Source organism: Dicentrarchus labrax, unplaced genomic scaffold (genome assembly GCF_905237075.1).
Source record: "Dicentrarchus labrax unplaced genomic scaffold, dlabrax2021, whole genome shotgun sequence".
NCBI lineage: Eukaryota > Metazoa > Chordata > Actinopteri > Moronidae > Dicentrarchus > Dicentrarchus labrax.
The window spans coordinates 25,730,702-25,750,455 of record NW_026136721.1 but is presented as its reverse complement, the minus strand read 5'-3'; the positions used below and the strand labels follow the sequence as shown (position 1 = coordinate 25,750,455).

Genomic DNA, 19,754 nt, shown 5'->3' with positions numbered 1-19,754 from the left:
ATTGTCACTATGAGTATGTTAGCGTGCTGACATTGGCATTTACCTCAAACCACAGCCTCACAAAGAAACAGCCTCACAGAGCTTCTGATGTGGCTGTAGACTTTTATTGCAGGAATTTAAATCAAAATATTCCTGACTTGACAGGTGAGTGAATGAACTATCTGTTTATCATCGTCTATCACAGGCGAACTTCAACCAATCAGAATGGTTTATCAGAATGAAACTCGGCAGTCAGGGCAAAAACATCTTTTCTGCAGTTCTCATATAATGGATGCTAGCAGCATCTACGCTAACCTCTTTAATTGTTATTTTTGAGCAAACACCCATGTCTCACACACATCGTCACAAACACACACCTAGCATTAAACCACGCCCGTAGTTTATTGCATAACCGGCAGTAGTTCCTTGTAGAACGCTAATTGGTTCATAATCACTGTGTTAAGACACAAGCACATAGCTTGAAGCCTGGCAAGATGGAATCTCACATGATTTTGTGATCTTAAATCCAGCTGCCATGCCAGGTTAATTTGGAGTGGGAAAGTTTACTTTTTGAAAGGTGACAAGACCAGGATCAACGAGAATTGGTATAAGTAGAATTTATTTGTGTGTACATAGAATATGTCTGAGTTGAAAATCAACCCACTCATCTTCCATCTAGATTACCCTTCAGAAGCATAAGTATGGCAAACACCTTTGGTAAGTATCTTACAGACAGACAGACTTTTTTTTTTTTATTATCTTGCCCTAAAGGCTCCTTGTCCTTTGGTTTGAACTGAAACAGCAAACCGAAAAAACACTAATGGATTTTGGGAAGAACACAGAGGGAGAAACCGTCAACATAATCTCTCAACTCACACAATGTGGTAATATACAGGCCAGCAGTTAAACAGATCTGTGACTAAGCCTGCTGTGTGTCTCTCAGCAGACCTCCTTTCAGCCTGACAGCTGGACAGGAAAAACAGCCAGACTCCAATTCAGTTGTATGACTGAAGTGTAGTGCACCACAGGTAACACACAGGTAACACAAGGAAATGTATTTGAGTTCAGACTGAATTAAACCAAAATATTTCAGTATACGACGTTTCTAGTTTTTCCTGGAATGGGATGTATGACTTTTAAGTGTTTGGTTTACTTAGATGTCAAGTAATTTTTTCAAAATAGACATACTGAAGTATGGATGCTTCCGTGCCAGTAAGAATAAGAATGTGGATATGCATGTACCACTTAATCACAACCTCATCTTCACTTGAGGCTAGAAACCTCCACACATAATGCTGGAGGTGATTCCAATATCCAGTGATAACAATAGAAGAATATATTTGAGTTGAATACAAAATAACCCGACGGGGAACATTTTAAATTCAGCTACCAGGTTTGATAAATGGCATATACTTATTTATTGGCTTGTTTACTCTTTCTTTAACAAATTATTTAAAGTTGTAAACACACATTCAACATAAAGCATGTTATTTATACATCCAGCAGAGACAGAACAATATTAGAATGTATTTTAAAGTTGAGTTTTTGGCCACCTTTTGGCCTCCACCCACTCCTGGGGGAAATATAATTAAGCAGCTCTTAAGCTGCAAAATTCTCAACTATGTTCACCAGCTAAAAAGCTCCACAAAACTGAGAGGAACAGCAGATTGATATTTAAATCTGACTAGGCCGGTGGTTTTTATTTTATGGATTATGGCCTACAGACTGCCATATGTGGCATAAGAGTGAGTGGACCTGCCTGAATTCAGAAAAACACATATAACACAACACAGATATGTAATATAATGATTATCTCATCAGATCTGTTCTCTTGTTGAAACAAAAACTTGTTGTTAAACTACTATGAATATAATTTATGAAGAAAATTATTTCTACCAACAGCTTACACTAATTATAATCAGATAAAACACTGTAGACAGTAACATCAGAGAGCAAGTGTAAGAGACGCCATGTCACAGTCTTCTTAAAGATACAATTCTCAATAAGTGAAAGATGAAATCTTTGCAATATTCCTTTATTTGAAGTTAACAATAATGCACTAGAATAAAGTGCAGCTGAGAGAAACTGTACTGTGTCCTTAGGGCACGCAGTCAATATCTAGTCTACGAAAATTAAGAAAATGTAAAGGGAAATTCATAAATCTGGACTTGAATCAAATCCAGCTAATTATCTCAATCTAAGTTCAATAACAGTGAGATGATATGCCCGAGGGGAAATCAAACTCATTACAGACAGCCAAACTGATTTAACAGTGGATGACGCCAACACCGCTGCATTAGAACACATTTCACATCTTTAAAACCAACTTTATAAACACTAGAGAAAGCAAGGAACAGTACACATCCACCTACATAATAAAATATTTGAAAGTTGCTACTAGATTGATATTCCATCTTTGATGCATCTTACAGACAAGTCTTCCTATTCCCAAACTGATATGGTGAGCATCTGAGGGGTATCTGGAAGCTAAACATGACAGATGTTTAACTACTCATTAGACGTATACGCAGTGTAGAAAACAAGCAAAGCACTGGAAAGCGTGGGCCAAGACCTCTGGTGCGGCTAACATTTCTATTGGGATTTAAATCACAAAGAAGATAATGATGTAGGAAGACGTCTGTGAAGGAGTAGGAAGTTCAAAAAGGCTATTCCGTTGTGTGCTGTGTTAAACTATGAAATCACTTAACACTGCGTGGCCATTCTATTTCTGAAAAGCATTACTGCAATGAACAGGCCTGGATCATATCAGGATATAGCTTTACCACATGCACAAAACAGTACAGACTCTGCAGTTCCCCTCAGCCCTACTGAGCGTTTAAGCATCTTTCAGCTCTTTGTTTTGATTTTATTGCCTGCAACTTTACCGTTTTGGTTCATTCTCTTTCAGCTACAGCAGGCATCCGTTCTCTCAAAATAACCCTGCTGTACAGTATCTGCTCAGCAGACAGCAGACAAGTCACTAGTTGGAGAAAACAGTGGAGCATTAGCAACTAAAGAGCCAGCAAGGTGGCCACAATGATAAATGAATACTACCGTTACTCCATACTGTACATTGTTCAGTATGTCTACCAAACCACCCAAAAATCACATCTCTGCTGTAGTCAACGCAGGGAGTCAAATGGAGACCATTTTCACTCCAGCAGTTCAACTTCGGTCATACTCTTGTAACCTAAGACATGGGAACTCATCTCATCTCCTTGTACCAAAAACAACCCTGGAGGACATAATAGCAGCATGTCTGAAGCATGACAACTATGTGGCTTCCACACCAGCCCTCCCTTTTTTCATGCCTGATTGTCTCGTTCACCCTCTTCCCTTGTCTTGTTTTCTCCTGATAACCCTTGTCTCTCTTCATGCTGTCTCACCCCTATCTCAATCTTCCACTGTCACACACTCCATCATTCTAACCCGCTTTATGCACTACCTCCCTTCCTCCCTCTATTAAGTGAAGCACTGCAGACAAGACGTTGGCTTTGCTATACAATGGCCCCTGTATTCACAGTGCTGTTTACCTGTCTGCAGACAGCCCTCACCACATTTAGCAAAGCAGCCCTCTACACAAGGAGGGCAAAAACTCAAACAGCTCCCATTCACAGAGATCCCTTTGTTCCTCTATACATTGTGCATACCAGAGCGTCATTGTTTGGGACCTGTTAGCACTGAATGCCAATTAGTTGGGTCAATATTCTGGAGCAATACATAAAATAAGGCATTGTTTTTTTTAGAATGAATGTGTGACTATCTCATCTGTTTTGCTGAAGCAGATATGAAGAAATACACAAAGAAACATTCTTTATAGTTTTGTCTCTATACCAGCAAAATAGATTTCAAAGGAAACAACTATTGCAAGGTTAAAGTGCTGACTTTGAGCTTTGAATATGATTGGAGGTGTTCACATCCATATTTGGGTGTGCAAATTGAAGGCTTTTTTACCCTTCAGGGGTATGGATAAAAAGGGCTAAACTTGTACATGGTTCATTGAACGTGGATGTAAACACTCAAATTAAAGCTGAAAGTCAGCACTATAACCTCTGAGTCATTGTTTCATTTTAAATCCAATGCTCTGGAATACAGGGTCAAAACAAAACTATCCAAATACTTGCAGACCAGACTGTATATGCACTTATGTGAAAATGATGAGCCAATACATATAAGTCAGACAGCTTTCAAAGACTTGAGTGTGTTATATTAGTTTTGCAGGTATGGAAATATTTATGCATGCGTAAGGGAAAAATGCTGCAATTTTCCCTGTTGTACTGTACATGTAGGCGTGTGTGCAGCCATTTATGTATACTGTAGGATCAGATAGATGGGAAAGCCCACGCACTGGGGTTCAGGACAAATTGTCTGCCTTTCGTCTCTGCTCCTCTTTAATTACACAACACTGAAATGCAGGGGCTACCTACCTACTGTCCAAATACTGCAAGAGGGGATATCAACAGTGCCGTTTATCATGCAGAGTGCCGACAAAAGTGGAACAGCTAAAATTTAGTCTCTCTCCATGATTCTCACTCTCAGAATAGATACACTGCCCACATTATCAAGAGCACTTCTGTTTAGATGTCAAAAGGGTTTTTTTTGGGATAGAAACGGATGATTAAGTTGTACTGTGGAATTACATTAATAGGCTACAAATGGCTGTAGAAATTACAACCAGTACAGTGCATTCAAAAAGCAGTAAGATAATAATGTTTTTAAATTGTGTTGACTCTAATCCAGCAGACAGAAATTAAACAGTGACTATCAGGTTAAAGTGCTGATAAAATACACTAACACTACTACAGCTACTTCTGTGTTTGGGGGTGTTCTCACCCATATCTAACAGCATTAAGACAAGTGATGCTTTTTATACAAACCTACATACATAGAAAAGATTAAAAAAACTACAGCGATATTAATTATTATGGCTGTAATAAATTGTCACAAAAAAGTGAAAATTAACCACTAAAGTCTCCCACTGCGCAAGATGAGCCAGTTAGATAACTTGTTTTATGTGGCCAACAGTCCAAAACCCTAAACTATTTACTTTACTATCATATCAATGTATCATATATGACAAAAACTAGCATTAAATACTCATTTGGGAAGCTGTATTCAGTGAATGTTCTGCATTTTTGCTTGTAATGACAAAAATGATGAATCGATTCTGAAAATAGTTGGATTCTTTTTCTGTTGATACATCATTAATCGCTGCAGCACTATTAATTATGAACAATCAGCAACACATTATGTGACAAAGCCCCAAAGCAAAATAAGTAAGAAATGGACTACAAACTGTTCAATTTCAATACACAAAATATCAACACGGCATTCAGTAGCTATGTCATGTATATTCAGTATTTCTTTTTTATTTTATTCTTCCTGTTCCCTGTAATTGTTTAGTGAGGACATTTGCAACCGTCTACAAGACACTATAGACTTTAAGTTCACTCACGAGTCATTTGTATACTTAGATTCAAAGTTACACTGTAGCTCCTTAACAGGATACTGGGCATATATCTTAATAATGAAATACCTTTCCAGTTTCATCTCCATCCATGTTCTCTGAAGTGGAGGAATGAGCCACAGTGTGAAAATGAAGGGAACCAAGAAATGAATGCACAACACAATGATGAAGAGAAAAGGAAATATCTAAATATTCATATTATGTATATAAGGATCTTTATCAACCCCCTCCATTTTCTTAGAACAATAACATAGATAGATTGCTGCAGCTCCAAAACATGCATTCATACCATTTAGCATTGCTACCGACACAGACATCTCACTAATAAGACGAAAAACAATGCAGGGAGAAAGGGAGACAAAGAAACAGAGATTTCTTGTCTCTGCTTCGCCAGTGCCACCTGGGGCAGCAATCAACAACCTTTCCACTGCCTATTAGATACTGCTCTCACTGCAATCAGTATCCACTAAGGCATACGCACAAGTTCGACGTTGCACATTAGTTGTCGAGGCTTTCAGTGCATGCACGTTTTTGTGTGTTTCTGCTGTGTTCAGTCTGTTCCTGTCACAGACCTATTTCACACTTGCAACCAACGACATAAGGAGGATAACACATTGAGATAAGCACTTTAAAATTCATTAAGGGCCCTCATGGGGAAACACATCCAGCTGAGGCTGAACAGAAAGCTCTGCAACGTGTCAGTGGCTAATATTTTTCTTTTGGTGGGTGCCATGTGCTACTGAAAATCACCAGGCCACAGTCGCACAGGAAGGTTTTATGCAAATATTTATGCACACTTCTCCATATACATATTTGTTTTTTTGTTGAAAGAAAGAGGGAGTTATCTGTAGAGGCACATAGATAAAAAGATGGGGTAGATAAAAAATGAAGAAAGGAGTAGGTTTTTGATACAGATATGAGGGAGGTGAATATGGAGAAAGCAAAGAACAAGAATTTAAAAAACAAAACAAACAAACACAAACAGAACAGCACAGAAAAGAGTGCAAGGGCAGAAGGGCAAACCGAAAATGGAGAAGGCAAAGACGAGAGCCACAAGGCAGAGATTTGACATTACCTTCAGTGGGGTTGATGGCTCCTGGTAAGCTGTCCCATGGGAGGGTCCAGGCAGGGCAAGGATGAGGAGCGAAGACTGCCTCGATGCCATTTTCCTTAGGGAGGAACACACACACACACACACACATACAAATACACACGTTACCATAGAAACCTCTCTACAGCCTTGAGGTTCTGTGGTCCAAATGTTAGTAATAAAGTGATTTAAAGAGACCTGTTCTTGAACAAACCCTTTGTTACCTTGCCCTCACTGATCTAAAGCTTTACCTGTGGAAAAAACACTGCTAGTGCACTTATTACGGTCTCAAGAACAAATGTTTCACTAGCACAGGACATAATCTCACACAAACATTACACTTTACAGAAATACTAGAAAAGAAAAGAAGAAATGTAGGCGCACAAGGTAAAGCACTGTTTCTCTCTTTGATGATAAGAGGTTAGAACATCTATGCGCTAGTTATGCTACTGTTGAAAACAAATTTATCAAGAAATCTCTTTTAGGAAAATCCTTTTCTAACAGCTGTGAGTTTGCCTTCACATGAACACTAATTAGTATGAAATCACCTTATACTTAAAGTGTGAAAGTAGTGTGTGGTGGTGCAGGCAAAATATAATTTACATTTTTCCAAGGTATAGTGGTAACTGACAACAACTTGCTTTTTTTGGTTAAAATGACACTAATGAGAGGCCTAATTTAAGTATTTCTTTACAGTAGAAATATTGTTTGACACTACTTCACTGGTGCAATGGTATTGCAAAATCATTGTCAGTATACTTCCTAGCTTAGCATATTGCCAAAGCCTATTCACAACAATGTACATACAGTTAAATAAATAAATAACTTCAACATATACACTAAGAGACCACAAGAATATTAACACTTATACGTATGATGTAATGCAAGGCAACATAACAACCCTGTACTATTTTCATGGAAATTTTAAAATTTTTGCTGACACTACGACTTCAGTTGTTTGTGAGGCACAGTGGGGCTGAACTGTGTGGTGGTGTGCTTACAAATTACAGCCTCAAAATTACCCTTGACACAGTCACACAGCAATTATACATGTATTGTAGGTTTCACATGGAAGCATATACTGTATACTGCCTTTAAATTGAACTAAAGTCTTTTTTTCTGGTCACTGGGTGAAGGTGAGGTATTGCAGAAAATAAACTATGTAACGCTGGACTTCTCATGAAAAGCCAGAAGTAATACAAACAAATAATTCCACTGACCCAAAGGTGGCTACATTTCTCTAGAAATGGTTAATGTAGGTAAGCCATTAAAATATATGAGCACATATAAAAAGGTACATAACATACCAAATCTCTATACATAGTAAAAAAAAAAAAGTAGGTAGTCTTAACCTTGATAAAGACAGTCAAAAATAAAATAAAAATTCTTAATATACTTTGACTTATGGCCATAGTAAAATAAAATGAGCAGTGCAAGTGCATAATTCTTAAAAAAAAAAACCTGTCATGTTCAGTCTGGCTGGTCAATGACAACAGCAGCTGAGCACCGTGATTGAGAGTTAGAACCTGATAACAAGTCTGAGAGGTTTAAGGGTTAAGATCAAGTTAATCTGCCACAACAACAAAGTCAAATCAGTGCCGCTGTTTGGTTCCAAGTGTTGGCCAGTCGATACAGGGGACGTGGAAAAGAGACAGTGGATGCCCTCCATAATGGATGCCACAGTCACATTCTAGCAAGACAAGAGCTCGAATAAAGAGATGAATGTTACTGCAAGGCAGCGGTGGAGATGAGTTTTAAATAGCAAGCAATGACTGAAGCCTTATGACCAACTGAGGACTAAAAGGAGTAATAAAGTTAGTCAGTATAGCCGGTTGGTTTCAGCTCATATGTTTCCACAGGGACAGACACACAGACTGTCATTAATCCCTGTTTCTGGAACAGCGGCTTTCCTGTGAGCTCCAGTCTTCCAAATGAAAATCCAAGATTTCCCTGAATTCTGATTCAGCCGATCCAATTAACTCAACAATTCTGGATCACCCCCATATGTTACTTCTTTTTCACACATTGAATTGTTGTCTAATTCAACTGTATTTACAGATCTGTCAATCAATGTGTGAGTGACAGCAGCCAGCTTTTCTTTAGGTCTTGAATTTTGATGGTGGGGCTACCATTTAATTTACATTTGGATCACGGGTCGCGCCTCTACAGCTCATTGCGCAGGCAGTTTGACTGGCATGCATCAGTGTGTGTTAACTGAAGTGAGAAAGAGGGAGAGTTTATGAGCCATTTATATTGTGGATTGTGTAGCGAGATGAGCCTTGTGCCTCTGGTTAGCAGCAGTGAAGGATCGCGTGTCACTATGTTAGACGGCAGACCTCTCTGTCTCTATGTACTTGCCTTGGGACACACACATAGTCATATATGAGAACATATGCGCGCACACACACACACACAGGAACCTTGGCTAAGACAACATAACAGCTGCAGTGCAGACATGATGGTGGCGACACGCAGCCATCCTTGTAATCCCTCTAGGCAAAGAGAGAATGGTGGCCATTGTGTGTATGTGTGTGTGTACATTCCTCTCAGTTTTAATGTCTGATTTCAACCTGCCATGAAAACTGTCATTTGAGCACATCTGTGCCTAACTAAATTTCATCCGGCAACATCAGTACGTTAAACGCACACCCCATCCTGACCACCCAGCTCAGTCGGCCTCATCCAAACTCTCCAGACCCTCTTTCACTTCTGTTTCGCTTTTCTCTCCCATCAATTAAACCCACATTGTTATAGACACTTAGCCGGCAGGAAATCATAGAACTATCTTTGCTGAGAGAGCAGAGCAACAAGGCCAAGGAAACAGTCTGAGGGCTCAGTACTGAGGGGTTAGTCTGGGCTGAGGAGACAGTCTCCTTTTGAAACAGCTGGGCCTGCTTATCTCCTGCTGGAAAAGCTAGTCCAAGAAAATTTGCAGGGGCAATATGTGGTGTGCTACAGAGCTAAGAAAGCTATAAATGTGTGTGACTGTGTGTGTGTCTTGCCAATGCTTCCTGAGGGAACTGCATTTTAAGAGCGTGGACACATTATGCTAGTATTGTGTGCCTTCTTGTCTCTTTACACTAAGATTTTCAGTCATTACTATAAACTACTTAGTCTGGCTATAAAACTTTGTTTTGTTTGGACTGGATTCATTGTTTTTATTGCACCTGAAATGAGGATAAGCCAAATGTGCATTGTCTGCACTATTGCAAGCGGCAAGAGAATCCTGAATCGTGCATTTTATGATGCGCTAAGGGCAGTGAAAAACTGAGCTTGTACATAAGATTCTGTTATTCTTTTCAGAAAGGTGACTTAAAGGTCTGATAGTTTGTCTTGACTATAAATATACTGTCATAGAAACATCCTCTGTCAGAAGAAAATCATGTACACAGACAAGACTCCTAAAACCTTTCAACAGCCCACTTAAAATGTTAATTCTGTGACTGAAAGCACTTAACGTTTAAGCACCGGCAGAAACACAAAAAAAAAATCAACGATTAAGAACGTCTCCCAGAAGCCAAAACATTAACTTAGAGCTACACTCTTGAAGGCACAATCAGCAGAAAATGGATGCATGAAATTACAGGGATAATAGTTAACAACCAGTTGGAGACTGACAAACTCGCTCTCTGTGCTGCGAAGGGACACTGGGAGACAGCTCCTTAAACTTACAGTCTGTATATGTGTACGTGTGTGTTAAAGCAAATATGTTTGGAGACCACAGAGAGGTAAAGGATGACAAGAAATAAGTAAGGAAATGTAATAATTTACTTTAAGTTTAGTCATTGTGGGCCTGGGGCCTCCAACAAAGGGGGGCTCTACGGTCATCTCCTGGCCTTCTTCTTGCTCCAGTAGGCTACGTGGGTTGTCCTCCGCTGATGGCCCTGGGAGGCTGGACGCGAGAACTCGGGGGACGGAAAGAACCATTCCACAGGCCTCGGCTGCCTGAAGCACTCTAGGTACCTCCTGAACCCGTCTGTACCAACGCAGCAGGTGGGGGAGCTGATGTAGAGTGCTCACAGCGTGGGTTTGAAGGGAAAGCTATCAAAAGACAACAGAAAGAATGACAGAGAAAAGAAAAAGAAAAAACAAGGAGATATTGATTAAGTGACTCATCTGGCATGTCATCTCCAGTGGAGCGAAATGTCAGGTTCCAGTAGAATTCACTCATCACACTGGTGGACAGACAGACACAAGGGGGCCCGGCAGGGGGAAAACATCAAAACAGCGTTGGCAGGTGGGGAGGGTAAAGACACAAACAGAGACATGATCAGAGGAGCAGTGTCACCGTGTGTGACTGTGTGTGGAAGACAGAAGAAAGAGGGTGGGGGGGACACACAGACACAGAGAGGGAGAACAGGGCACTATGCAGCACGACAAGTGGGTGGAGTGGAAAGGATCCGTCGTAGCTCCATGTGTCGTGGACAGTGATGGCCGTTAAGAGGAGACACGCTAGGCTGAGTGTGAAACTGGAAACCACTGGAGCACAGCTGACTACTAAAAGCCTCATTGTGAGAAGTTCAGTTCATTCCCACAGTCGAGGAATAGTTGGAGGCAGCCGAAGGGTGAAATGGAGGTTGAGACCCACTTCACTGCCTGACAGTGCAGCATTCCTGATCAATAACAATATACTATCGAACTAAACAGCCGTGGTACTCTCTGGTCTCTGCCGCGGCTACTTTAATTGCTACCAACTGTACTTGTAAAATATGCAATCATTATATGTCATGAATATTCAGAAAATGTTCGGGAGCTTTTAAAGTCGTGCAGATTTTTTTTTTTTCTTTTTTGGGAAGTTAAGAGTTTTCAGGTCAACATAACAACCCACCAATTCTTGATCTGTTGCAGGGAGAAAACGTAAAGTAAAGTCATTGAAATGCATTTCAACCTGCTGCATTTGAATAGAAACCCTCCCATACACTGTTATCACTCTTTGCCAGGTGGCTCTAGACCACCTTTGAGAGGAAAACCTGTGCCAAGTCTGATGCAGCGAGTCTTCTTAACTCAAATTTCTGCCTGGATGAATCTGAAAGGAGCTGGGTGTACTGCCCGATCACCCTGACCACAGTGTCAAAACCATGAGTCATGCATAATTTGACAAGTCATCATAATAAAGACATTAAAAAAGCTCGTAAATGTATGTAAGCCAGCCTGAATGGCACCATCTGTATGAGGTAACATCAGACCTAAGTCATGTGTGCTACTCTTTATGTTGAGAGACAATGGCTTGCATAGCTACACTTGATTGCTCACAGCCCAATAATGGGTATTTTGTTTACAGTAAAGCTTGTAACGCCCACAGAATCTTAATGCATTGAAAGGCATTGATACTAAATGAGCATTTGACTTGTATTCATGGATCCAAATGAGGCTACAATTGAAGGCAGCAATAAGAGCAGGGTCCTTTGCCACAAGGGTTCATTACAGACAAACATAAATCATAAACTCTAAGGCCCTTACCAAGTACTGATAGATGCATGGCAGCAGCACCACATCAGTCAGAGTGAAGTACAATCCTTCAGCAAACACGTGCTCCAGCGGAGGCAGGTCTGTGGTCTTCACTTTCCTGATCTCAGAGTTCTCTCTGGTGGCCAGAGTTGGAACTGAATCCACAGACAGCTTGGCCAAAGCCGCCCTGAGCTCAAGTCCATCACAGACCTGAGGTGACACTCCAGGTTTAGACTCAGAGTCTGGGTTCCCTTGGCCTTCAGGGGACTCGTTCTTTTCATTCTGTCTCTGCTCTTGGAGTTTCTGTCTCCGTATTTTGTCATCATTGTGGACTTTGACTGGCTCCGCTAGCCTTCGCTCTAGGGTGAGGATGGAGAGAGGCAGCTGCTGATATTGATTTTGGGGGGTTTTGAGGTGTTCTTCGACAGCAGAGGGAATGCCGATTTCACACAGTCTGGTCCACTTGCTCACCTGAGAGTGAAGAAAGAAAAGAATTTCAAGGGCAAAAACAGCACTGAAAGACATCGGTTTACTGTTTATTATTGTGATTGTGTTTGTCTATATCAGTATAATGCTGCTGACCATGTGCCCACACCCTAATCAATATGCTGTTACAAAAAAAGTCCATTGACTCGTAAAAGAAAAGCTCCTTTGGGCTGAAAACGTTTTTAAAGCATGTGCAATAAAAGCTGTTTTTCCGTTGAGGGCGTGAAATTTAATCAGCCAAGCAAATAGATACAGAATTGCTAACCACTGACAACTTCAACCCACAATCAACTTATCAACAAGCAATTGTAATGCTTGACTTAAAAAGGCGCATTTTCCTAATAATCTCCGAGGAGGTTTCTTGTGAAGAACTATGTAGCATGGCACCCAATTTTAGGAACAACTGGGACAAAGTTAGGAGGCAATTACCTGAGTTTTGTTGGATGTACTGAGTTTATAATGAGTTTTTCATTGAAACGCCTGCAGCATTGAAATCCAACTAAATACTACTCAATTTTTCCAGTTATTATTGGAAAGTTTATCATCCATACATGTTGACTTGTATGATTGCCTGTACACAAATGTTTACCTGCTTGCATGTTCAGCTGACCCAATGTGCATTGAAAAACTAGGTTGTACTAGCAATAAATCATAATCAATTCATTGGAATTGTATATATTAAAGACTGCCTCAATGTTTCTACCAAATTACAGGCTTTAGTCAGAATGCTCTGTGTCAGTTGCTTTCTAGAAAATTATAATAGTATTATGCTAGTGTTTCAGTGAAACTAAAGTGTGGAAGATAAACATGTTCAAAGTATTGTAAATCAATATGTGCACAATCTGGTTTCACTGCATGATGCTGTCATGACACTCCCGAGTACAAGTTAAAGGACCAAATCTGGTGTGACTTTGCATAAGTGTCACAATAAACGTGTTTTTAATACTAAAAGTGTTGCTGAAGTTTCTACCCTTTAAAGCTACCTTCTCCATGCACATTGCAAGTAGGACACATTGTAGCAATAACTGTCTGGCTTGTACTTTGCTCATGTGTGTCCCTGCTTGCCACTAACCTCAGCACAGGCTTTCAGACAGGTCTTCTTGAATCCCAGCAGTGCCAACACATCCTTTCTAAAGGGGTCAGCCTCTAAGGTCTTGTTGATGATGTGTCTCAGGACTACTGCCAGCCCTGCCCTGCAGAGCTTCCCAGTTTCATCCAGAACAGCAGGCAGACGGCAGCCTCTCACCAACTGGGGCAGGTCCTCCAACTGAGTGACAGACAGCTCCAGAGCCTCTGGTAGCTGACTCTTCAGTGACTGGGAGCTGGCACGTTTTGTGAAGACCAGGCAAACTTTAAAAGACTTGCACTCGCAGTAGGACAGGAGGAACAGGGCGATGGAGGTGTGCAGCGGAAGACGCGGCTCCTCATTTTGGAAACAGACTTCTAGATATAGGGAGGGATGCTGTTGCTTCACCTCTGAGTGCTTCATGGTAAATACTACTGTGAAGTAAAAACAGAGGGAGGTTAACAGTAACTACCTTCAGAAATGTGTTCAGGTGTCCTTTTAAAGATGGCAGCAACTTGGAGCTAGCGGAAAATACAAGCTCGGCTCCGGCGTATAAAATGACGTTAACAGATACTTACAACAGCTTTCGTAATGTGGACATGTACACCGGCAATTTCAATAAAACCACGTTGTTATGGTACACGCTTCCTAGCCCAGTGTTGCTTCTTCTTTCCTTGCTCGAAAGCTAAGCTAAGCTCCACAGCGCCATCACCTGTATGCTATCGAAACCTCCGCTAATAGAAATATATATTAAAAATACTAACGCTACATCAGTTTTTTTATATGTATATATATATATTAATCATACGTGATAAATATAGCTAGCTGAATACTAAACGCAGAGCGTCAATGTGTGTTATATTCTTGAACAGTACCAATTTCCCACATAAGGTTCCGCGCGTGTAGACTCCGGACATATTTAACGGTCGCACGCGTTTGTAAGACGAAGGGAAAGCGTCCGCCCCGGCTGTCTGCTCCTTTTGTAGGAAGTGTTGCTCCAACCGTTAATTCCTCACCAAAAACAAAACGCCGGTTTAAGAGGCAGTTGTTGTTGTTCCCCCCAGAGGCAGAGTGTGAGGTAACGTAATCCAACAGGGAGTTATAGTCTGTGGGTTAGTTTTATAACTGACAGCTGAAAGGTTAATGGGGGTGTGTAACTTTAGCTACTATGTGTCTGTGTTTCTGCTCCGGACTTGTAACGCGACACAGAAACCAAATTAATAACTCGGTGTTAGTGTATGTGTTTCGATGTGTTCCCCCTCGGTAACCCTACACACGCAATAGGCACATTTAGGACTCAAGTTTAGTTCCGACTATCCCACCTAACGTTACAGAAATAATGTTAAATTCCCACGAAGAAATAATAATATACACAGGACACCCTGATGTGTGAAAATGGAGTGCAGGATATAATAACCCTAAATGGACCATCAGAGTGATGATGATCAACCTTTTAATGTCTCTCCGTCTCTACAGAGGTTTTGTCTTTGGCAGATTTCTCTCTGTCTCTGTCCTGCATTTGTGTTCTATAATCATTATTGATAATTATGAACATTATCAGAGCAAATGTCTCACAAAACCGTGATTACATGAGAGACACACACCGGGTGGGAGTAGGCTGTGGAAGAAAACAAAATGTATTTAATGTTAACAGCCCAAATCTATATATATATATATGTATATGTGTGTATATATATACTGACCCTGAAGTCTGTACAAGCGAGGAGGCTGCATATACAAGAAACCTTCCCACTGTGGTACACTGTACTATCTGATTCAAAGATAGTTTAGTAGTATTTAGAAAGACATTTTGTTTTTGGAATCAATTAAGTGTTTTACTGTCTTTATTTAATCCTGACGCTAAACTTAAGCCAAATGAAATCAGTCCAAGTTAACACTGCAATGTTTATATTGCAGCTTTTGTTTCGTTTTGTTTTTTTTTTAAGTAAGAAAGAAAAATCTGTCATTTGTGTAACCTAATGTGACCATAGCAGTGGTATTTGATAAAGTTCTAACTGTGAAACCGACACTTTTTTATGATTCCCAGTTTAAGCCATGGCTGGACCTGTAAGTCTGGAGTTGGATCCCATCTTCTTAAAGGGATTGAGCTACTTGCACTCCAAGAGTAAAGACTCTGCCGAGAAACTCAAAGCTTTACTAGATGAGTCCCTTTCAAGAGGAAGTGACTCATCTTACCGTTTGTTACAAAAAGTAAGGAGTTCAGCACAGATTTATGTTTGTGCTGTTTACCTACAATTTCCATTCCATTGGTATGTAATTTATACAACAAAATGCTACGTATTCTATATTATCTTTGCGTGTCCTTAGGAGATAGAGGTGTCCAAAGGGTCTGTGTCAAAACTGAGCTTAAGTAAACAGGACTCCAAGTCCTCCTCAAGTTCCTCATCCTCCAGCAGCAGCAGCGGCAGCAGCAAATCCAGCTCTGAAAAGAGCAAGAAAGAGGCAGAGAAGAGACCCTCTGAGAAGGTATGGGATACAGTTTATAACTTTTGAATCAGAAGGAATTTAGTCTCATCCTTTTAGAAAGAACTTAAATCAGAACTTTAAATGTTTTTGACACGTTTTTACATGCAAAGGTAGACTAACTATCCAATATCATCCAACAGGAGAACATAAACCACATAAAACTATGTCATTGTCTTTTAGACTTCTTTAACCATTGCTTTGTGTTTTTTTGCTGCCTATTAACATTTGTTCTTTTCTTAAATAGTACAGAATAAATGATGTGATGATCAAATGTAAAACTACATGAATATGTCTGATGATCAAGATGGCTGCAAGGAAAATGCAAACTCTTTTTTTTGTTTTGGTTCTCAAGTTTCTTACCTTCTTACCTACAGCCCTATATTGCAGAGCTGCATTCTCAGGCAAGAAAGGATAAGCAGATGCATAAAGTTCAGGTTAGAATTGATTACATGATGAGGAAATTAAGTCCTGAGACACATGCATAACTTCATATAGGACAACAAAGAATACTGTTGTTACTTATGGCATTGATGTCACCATGCTTTGTCCAAACATACCTCTTTCTGTCTTACTAGCAGGTCCGGGTTGATTTGGGTGAGGTGGACCCTCCAAAAAAGCCTCGTTTGGAGAAACAGGAGAATCGTTCTTCTCCAATTACCGTTCAGACGAGCAAAGACCTTCTGCCCAATATAAACGACTACGATGAGACCAATGCTGATGACTTTGCCATGGAAATGGGCCTGGCTTGTGTGGTTTGCAGGTACATCTTAATTCTTAGCCAACCAACTAAATGTAGTCCTTCTTTAATACATGAACTTGTTGGTTTGCATTCCAGTCTAATTACTAACATACATTCTACTTAATCTTTGAATTATTAGCCCAACATGCATTTCCATTCTCATGTTGACCTTGCTATTATGTTTCTAATTCCCTAAGACAAATGACAGTGAGCATGGGAAACCAGTTGGTTGAGTGCCAGGAGTGCCATAATCTGTACCACCAGGACTGTCACAAGCCCCAAGTGACAGACAAAGAAGTCAATGATCCACGACTGGTGTGGTATTGTGCCCGCTGCACCAGACAAATGAAACGCATGGTGAGGAAGATAAATTATATTACAGTATCTACTTAGTGTGTATTTTTTTTAAATCAGCACATAGTCATGTTAATAGTTTCTTTGTCAGTACTGTTTCTGTTTAAAACTAACTATAATTGTTTGTCCGCTAGGCCCAGAAACCTCCTCAGAAGCCATCCCCTGCATCCGCATCATCGGCGCCAGTTGTAAAAGACACACTGGTGAAAAAGACAGAGCTTAAGGCCAAGCCTGACACAACCAGCACCTTCCAAGCCTTCAAAAGAACAGAAGTGAAGGTATGTGTTGACTAATTACGGCTGTGTGCCAGTTTTAATTAATTTAATTTATAGGGGGAGGACATTTCCTGAATAGCTCAATCGCAAACAAACAGTTTTCCTATACACAATGTTATGTGCTCCTGTGTCACCCTGAAGTCAAGCAAAAACTAGGATTCTATATTGCAGAGTTATTACTGGTAGCAAGTGAGAGAAGAGCAACAGCTGTCAATTGGCAAAACTGCCCTAAAAGCCAGTCTACATAAATCCCTGCAGAGGCAAGTGAGCAGAAAGTATACATTTATTTTGTAACAAGACTTTTAAATAATAATGCTTGGATGGTGTTCCAGTATATTTCTCCAGAGGGAATGTGTTTAAAACTTTTCATGGTACTTCTGTTTATTGGAGTTCACCATGAAGTTATTTTGACAACAAACATGTTGCCTTGTTGTTGATTTGATTATGTTAATCCAATTCAGACCGGGAGAGCTTTTTTTCAGTGAAAGTATTGCTCAAGTGTGCGAGTTGAGGCATTGTATAGCCTGTAGGCTACTCAGCTGATTGACATATCTTGATAAATATGTATTTGCTCTACTACACAGTGATCTGAAGATATTGGTGTTATTGTTATTGTCAACAAATCCCATGGAAAGACCAAAAGCAACAATGCGTTAGTCTTTCAATACTTTCTGACTTCCCTGCAATGTCTTATGCACTCTTTAAATCAGGTCACAAATATATAATTACGTTTTTTTTTTCAGGTTTTACTTATTTCTTAAAACAGCAGGGCGCTATAGTTTTAGGCATTACTCAAACTGGAATAAATTGTACATTTCTTGTGGACTATTTTCTGTGGATTACACAACAGTTGAGTATTTCTGCGACACTCAGTGTGTCCTCCACTGGGGATAGCTTTAAATAAAAAATCCATCATTAAAATGGATCTATGTCTCCCTGGTGACCCTATGTTGCATTTATGTGTTTCTTCTATTGTTTTATGGTGTATTCACAAATATGTGTCCAGCTAATTTCACTAATGTACAGACACATTTTCATTGAAAGTAAAAAGTTCAAGCCCCTTTTTATAGAGGCTGTAGAACATATTTTTTGGTAATGTATACCTGAAGTAGAACAAGAGATAGATATACGGAAGCTAAATTGTTTCATCAGTCCCATTAGGTAGTGCTGACTGGTTGCGCAGATATGAAATGTAACTAAAGTTGGATAATTCTTCTTGCCTTGAAGTGATAAATGAGCTTCAGTGAATAATAAAACCTCACCTTAACTTATTTGTAAAATGTCAGATACACTCATAGACTTAAACCAAAGGCTTTATTAAGTAAACCGTTTTGATAAACACTAAATTCATTTGTTGTTGTTTGACTCGAAAGATATTTGTGTCTACTTAAGGTCTCAATCTTTTGAAAGTTATGAATACAATATGACAATAAAATCTTGGGATCTGTTGCACTGTGATAATATTTGTAACTGTTTATCATGCCAGGCATCCACAACATCAGCCAATCCCACCGGCAACAGCTCCTCCTCCTCAGGCAGTGGTCTTACAGGCTGGGCTGCATTTGGCGCCAAGACAAACCCATCTCTTCCTGCCAGCTCCAAACTAGGTTCCTCAGGCCCAAGTGGGAGCCACAAAACCTTGACAACTCCCTCTGGCCAGAAGCCCGTTGGGCTGTCTGGGCTCGCAGGAGCCAAGTCGGGACTTGGGGGTGCAAAGATACCAGGGAGCGGCAACGGAAACGGCTCCAGCCAGGCGCCTCTGAAACCTCCTCCACCCCTGACTCTGGGTAAGCAGCCACTGAACCGTTCATCGAGCGGTGAAAGCCAAGGTAAAGGGTCTGCCTCATCAGGGGGCGGCTCCCCGAGTGGCTCCCAGGCAAGCGCAGGAGGGAACGGCAATAACGGCAACGGGAACAATGGGAATGGGTCAAAGGCTGCACCAGGGGACAAAGCACCAACATCCCAAGAGTCCCAGCTTAACGCCATGAAACGATTACAACTGGTTAAGAAGAAAGCTGCGCAGAAGAAACTGAAGAAATGAATAGAGGGAAATGCAGAGAGGGAGGAGGAGGTGTGAGGGAGTAGAAAATAAACACTTAAACCATATGGAATTAGTGCCAGAGCATTATGTTTGTATTACAAGAGCATCTGTACATGAGTAACACCATCCAGTCAAATACTTGAATCTTACTTTGTGTAAATGCTGCTGGACTCTGTGTGCCTCGTCCTGTCCTAACAAATCTATCCATTGAAAAAGTGTCACTTTTTACCAACAAATATCATTAAATCTCCTCTTATAAACTTGAAGTCGCAGTGACTTTGTAGTATGTGGTGTCCTTGAATGTAAATCATTATATTCCGCA

At 40.4% G+C, this 19,754-nt stretch overlaps 2 protein-coding genes across 6 annotated transcripts in view; one reads left to right on the top strand and one right to left on the bottom strand.

The window, feature by feature from the left end:
• Positions 1 to 14,236, bottom strand: part of gstcd (glutathione S-transferase, C-terminal domain containing) — a 47,677-nt gene extending 33,441 nt beyond the window's left edge. The window contains exons 1-5 of one of the 2 annotated variants that reach the window (XM_051384178.1): positions 14,115 to 14,236; positions 13,543 to 13,970; positions 11,997 to 12,455; positions 10,308 to 10,577; positions 6,522 to 6,615 (exon numbers count right to left, since the gene is read on the bottom strand). In XM_051384178.1, the coding sequence (XP_051240138.1) occupies positions 6,522 to 6,615; positions 10,308 to 10,577; positions 11,997 to 12,455; positions 13,543 to 13,959 (1,240 nt within the window). In that variant the 5' untranslated portion in view covers positions 13,960 to 13,970; positions 14,115 to 14,236. The remainder of the gene's footprint in view (positions 1 to 6,521; positions 6,616 to 10,307; positions 10,578 to 11,996; positions 12,456 to 13,542; positions 13,971 to 14,114) is intronic. The other variant, XM_051384179.1, reaches the window with a different exon arrangement.
• Positions 14,237 to 14,461: 225 nt separating this feature from the next.
• ints12 (integrator complex subunit 12) lies at positions 14,462 to 19,698 on the top strand. Of its 4 annotated transcripts, none has more exons than XM_051384181.1 (8): positions 14,462 to 14,614; positions 15,584 to 15,747; positions 15,865 to 16,023; positions 16,398 to 16,457; positions 16,602 to 16,783; positions 16,960 to 17,119; positions 17,251 to 17,394; positions 18,878 to 19,698. In XM_051384181.1, the coding sequence occupies exons 2-8, from the start codon at positions 15,592 to 15,594 to the stop codon at positions 19,430 to 19,432; spliced, it is 1,416 nt and encodes a 471-aa protein (XP_051240141.1). In that variant the 5' UTR covers positions 14,462 to 14,614; positions 15,584 to 15,591; the 3' UTR covers positions 19,433 to 19,698. The 4 variants fall into 4 exon arrangements, with proteins under 4 accessions (XP_051240141.1, XP_051240140.1, XP_051240143.1 ...); XM_051384180.1 differs by having other exon boundaries at positions 16,599 to 16,783; XM_051384183.1 differs by lacking the exon at positions 16,398 to 16,457.
• The last annotated feature ends 56 nt before the right edge of the window (positions 19,699 to 19,754 follow it).

Excerpts from the sequence above, each read along its gene's own strand:
- ints12 (XM_051384180.1), top strand. The coding sequence starts at position 15,592 with ATGGCTGGACCTGTAAGTCTGGAGTTGGATCCCATCTTCTTAAAGGGA. Across the intron at positions 16,024-16,397 it reads AGAAGAGACCCTCTGAGAAG|CCCTATATTGCAGAGCTGCA; the intron begins GTATGGGATACA and ends TCTTACCTACAG. Across the intron at positions 16,458-16,598 it reads AGCAGATGCATAAAGTTCAG|CAGGTCCGGGTTGATTTGGG; the intron begins GTTAGAATTGAT and ends CTGTCTTACTAG.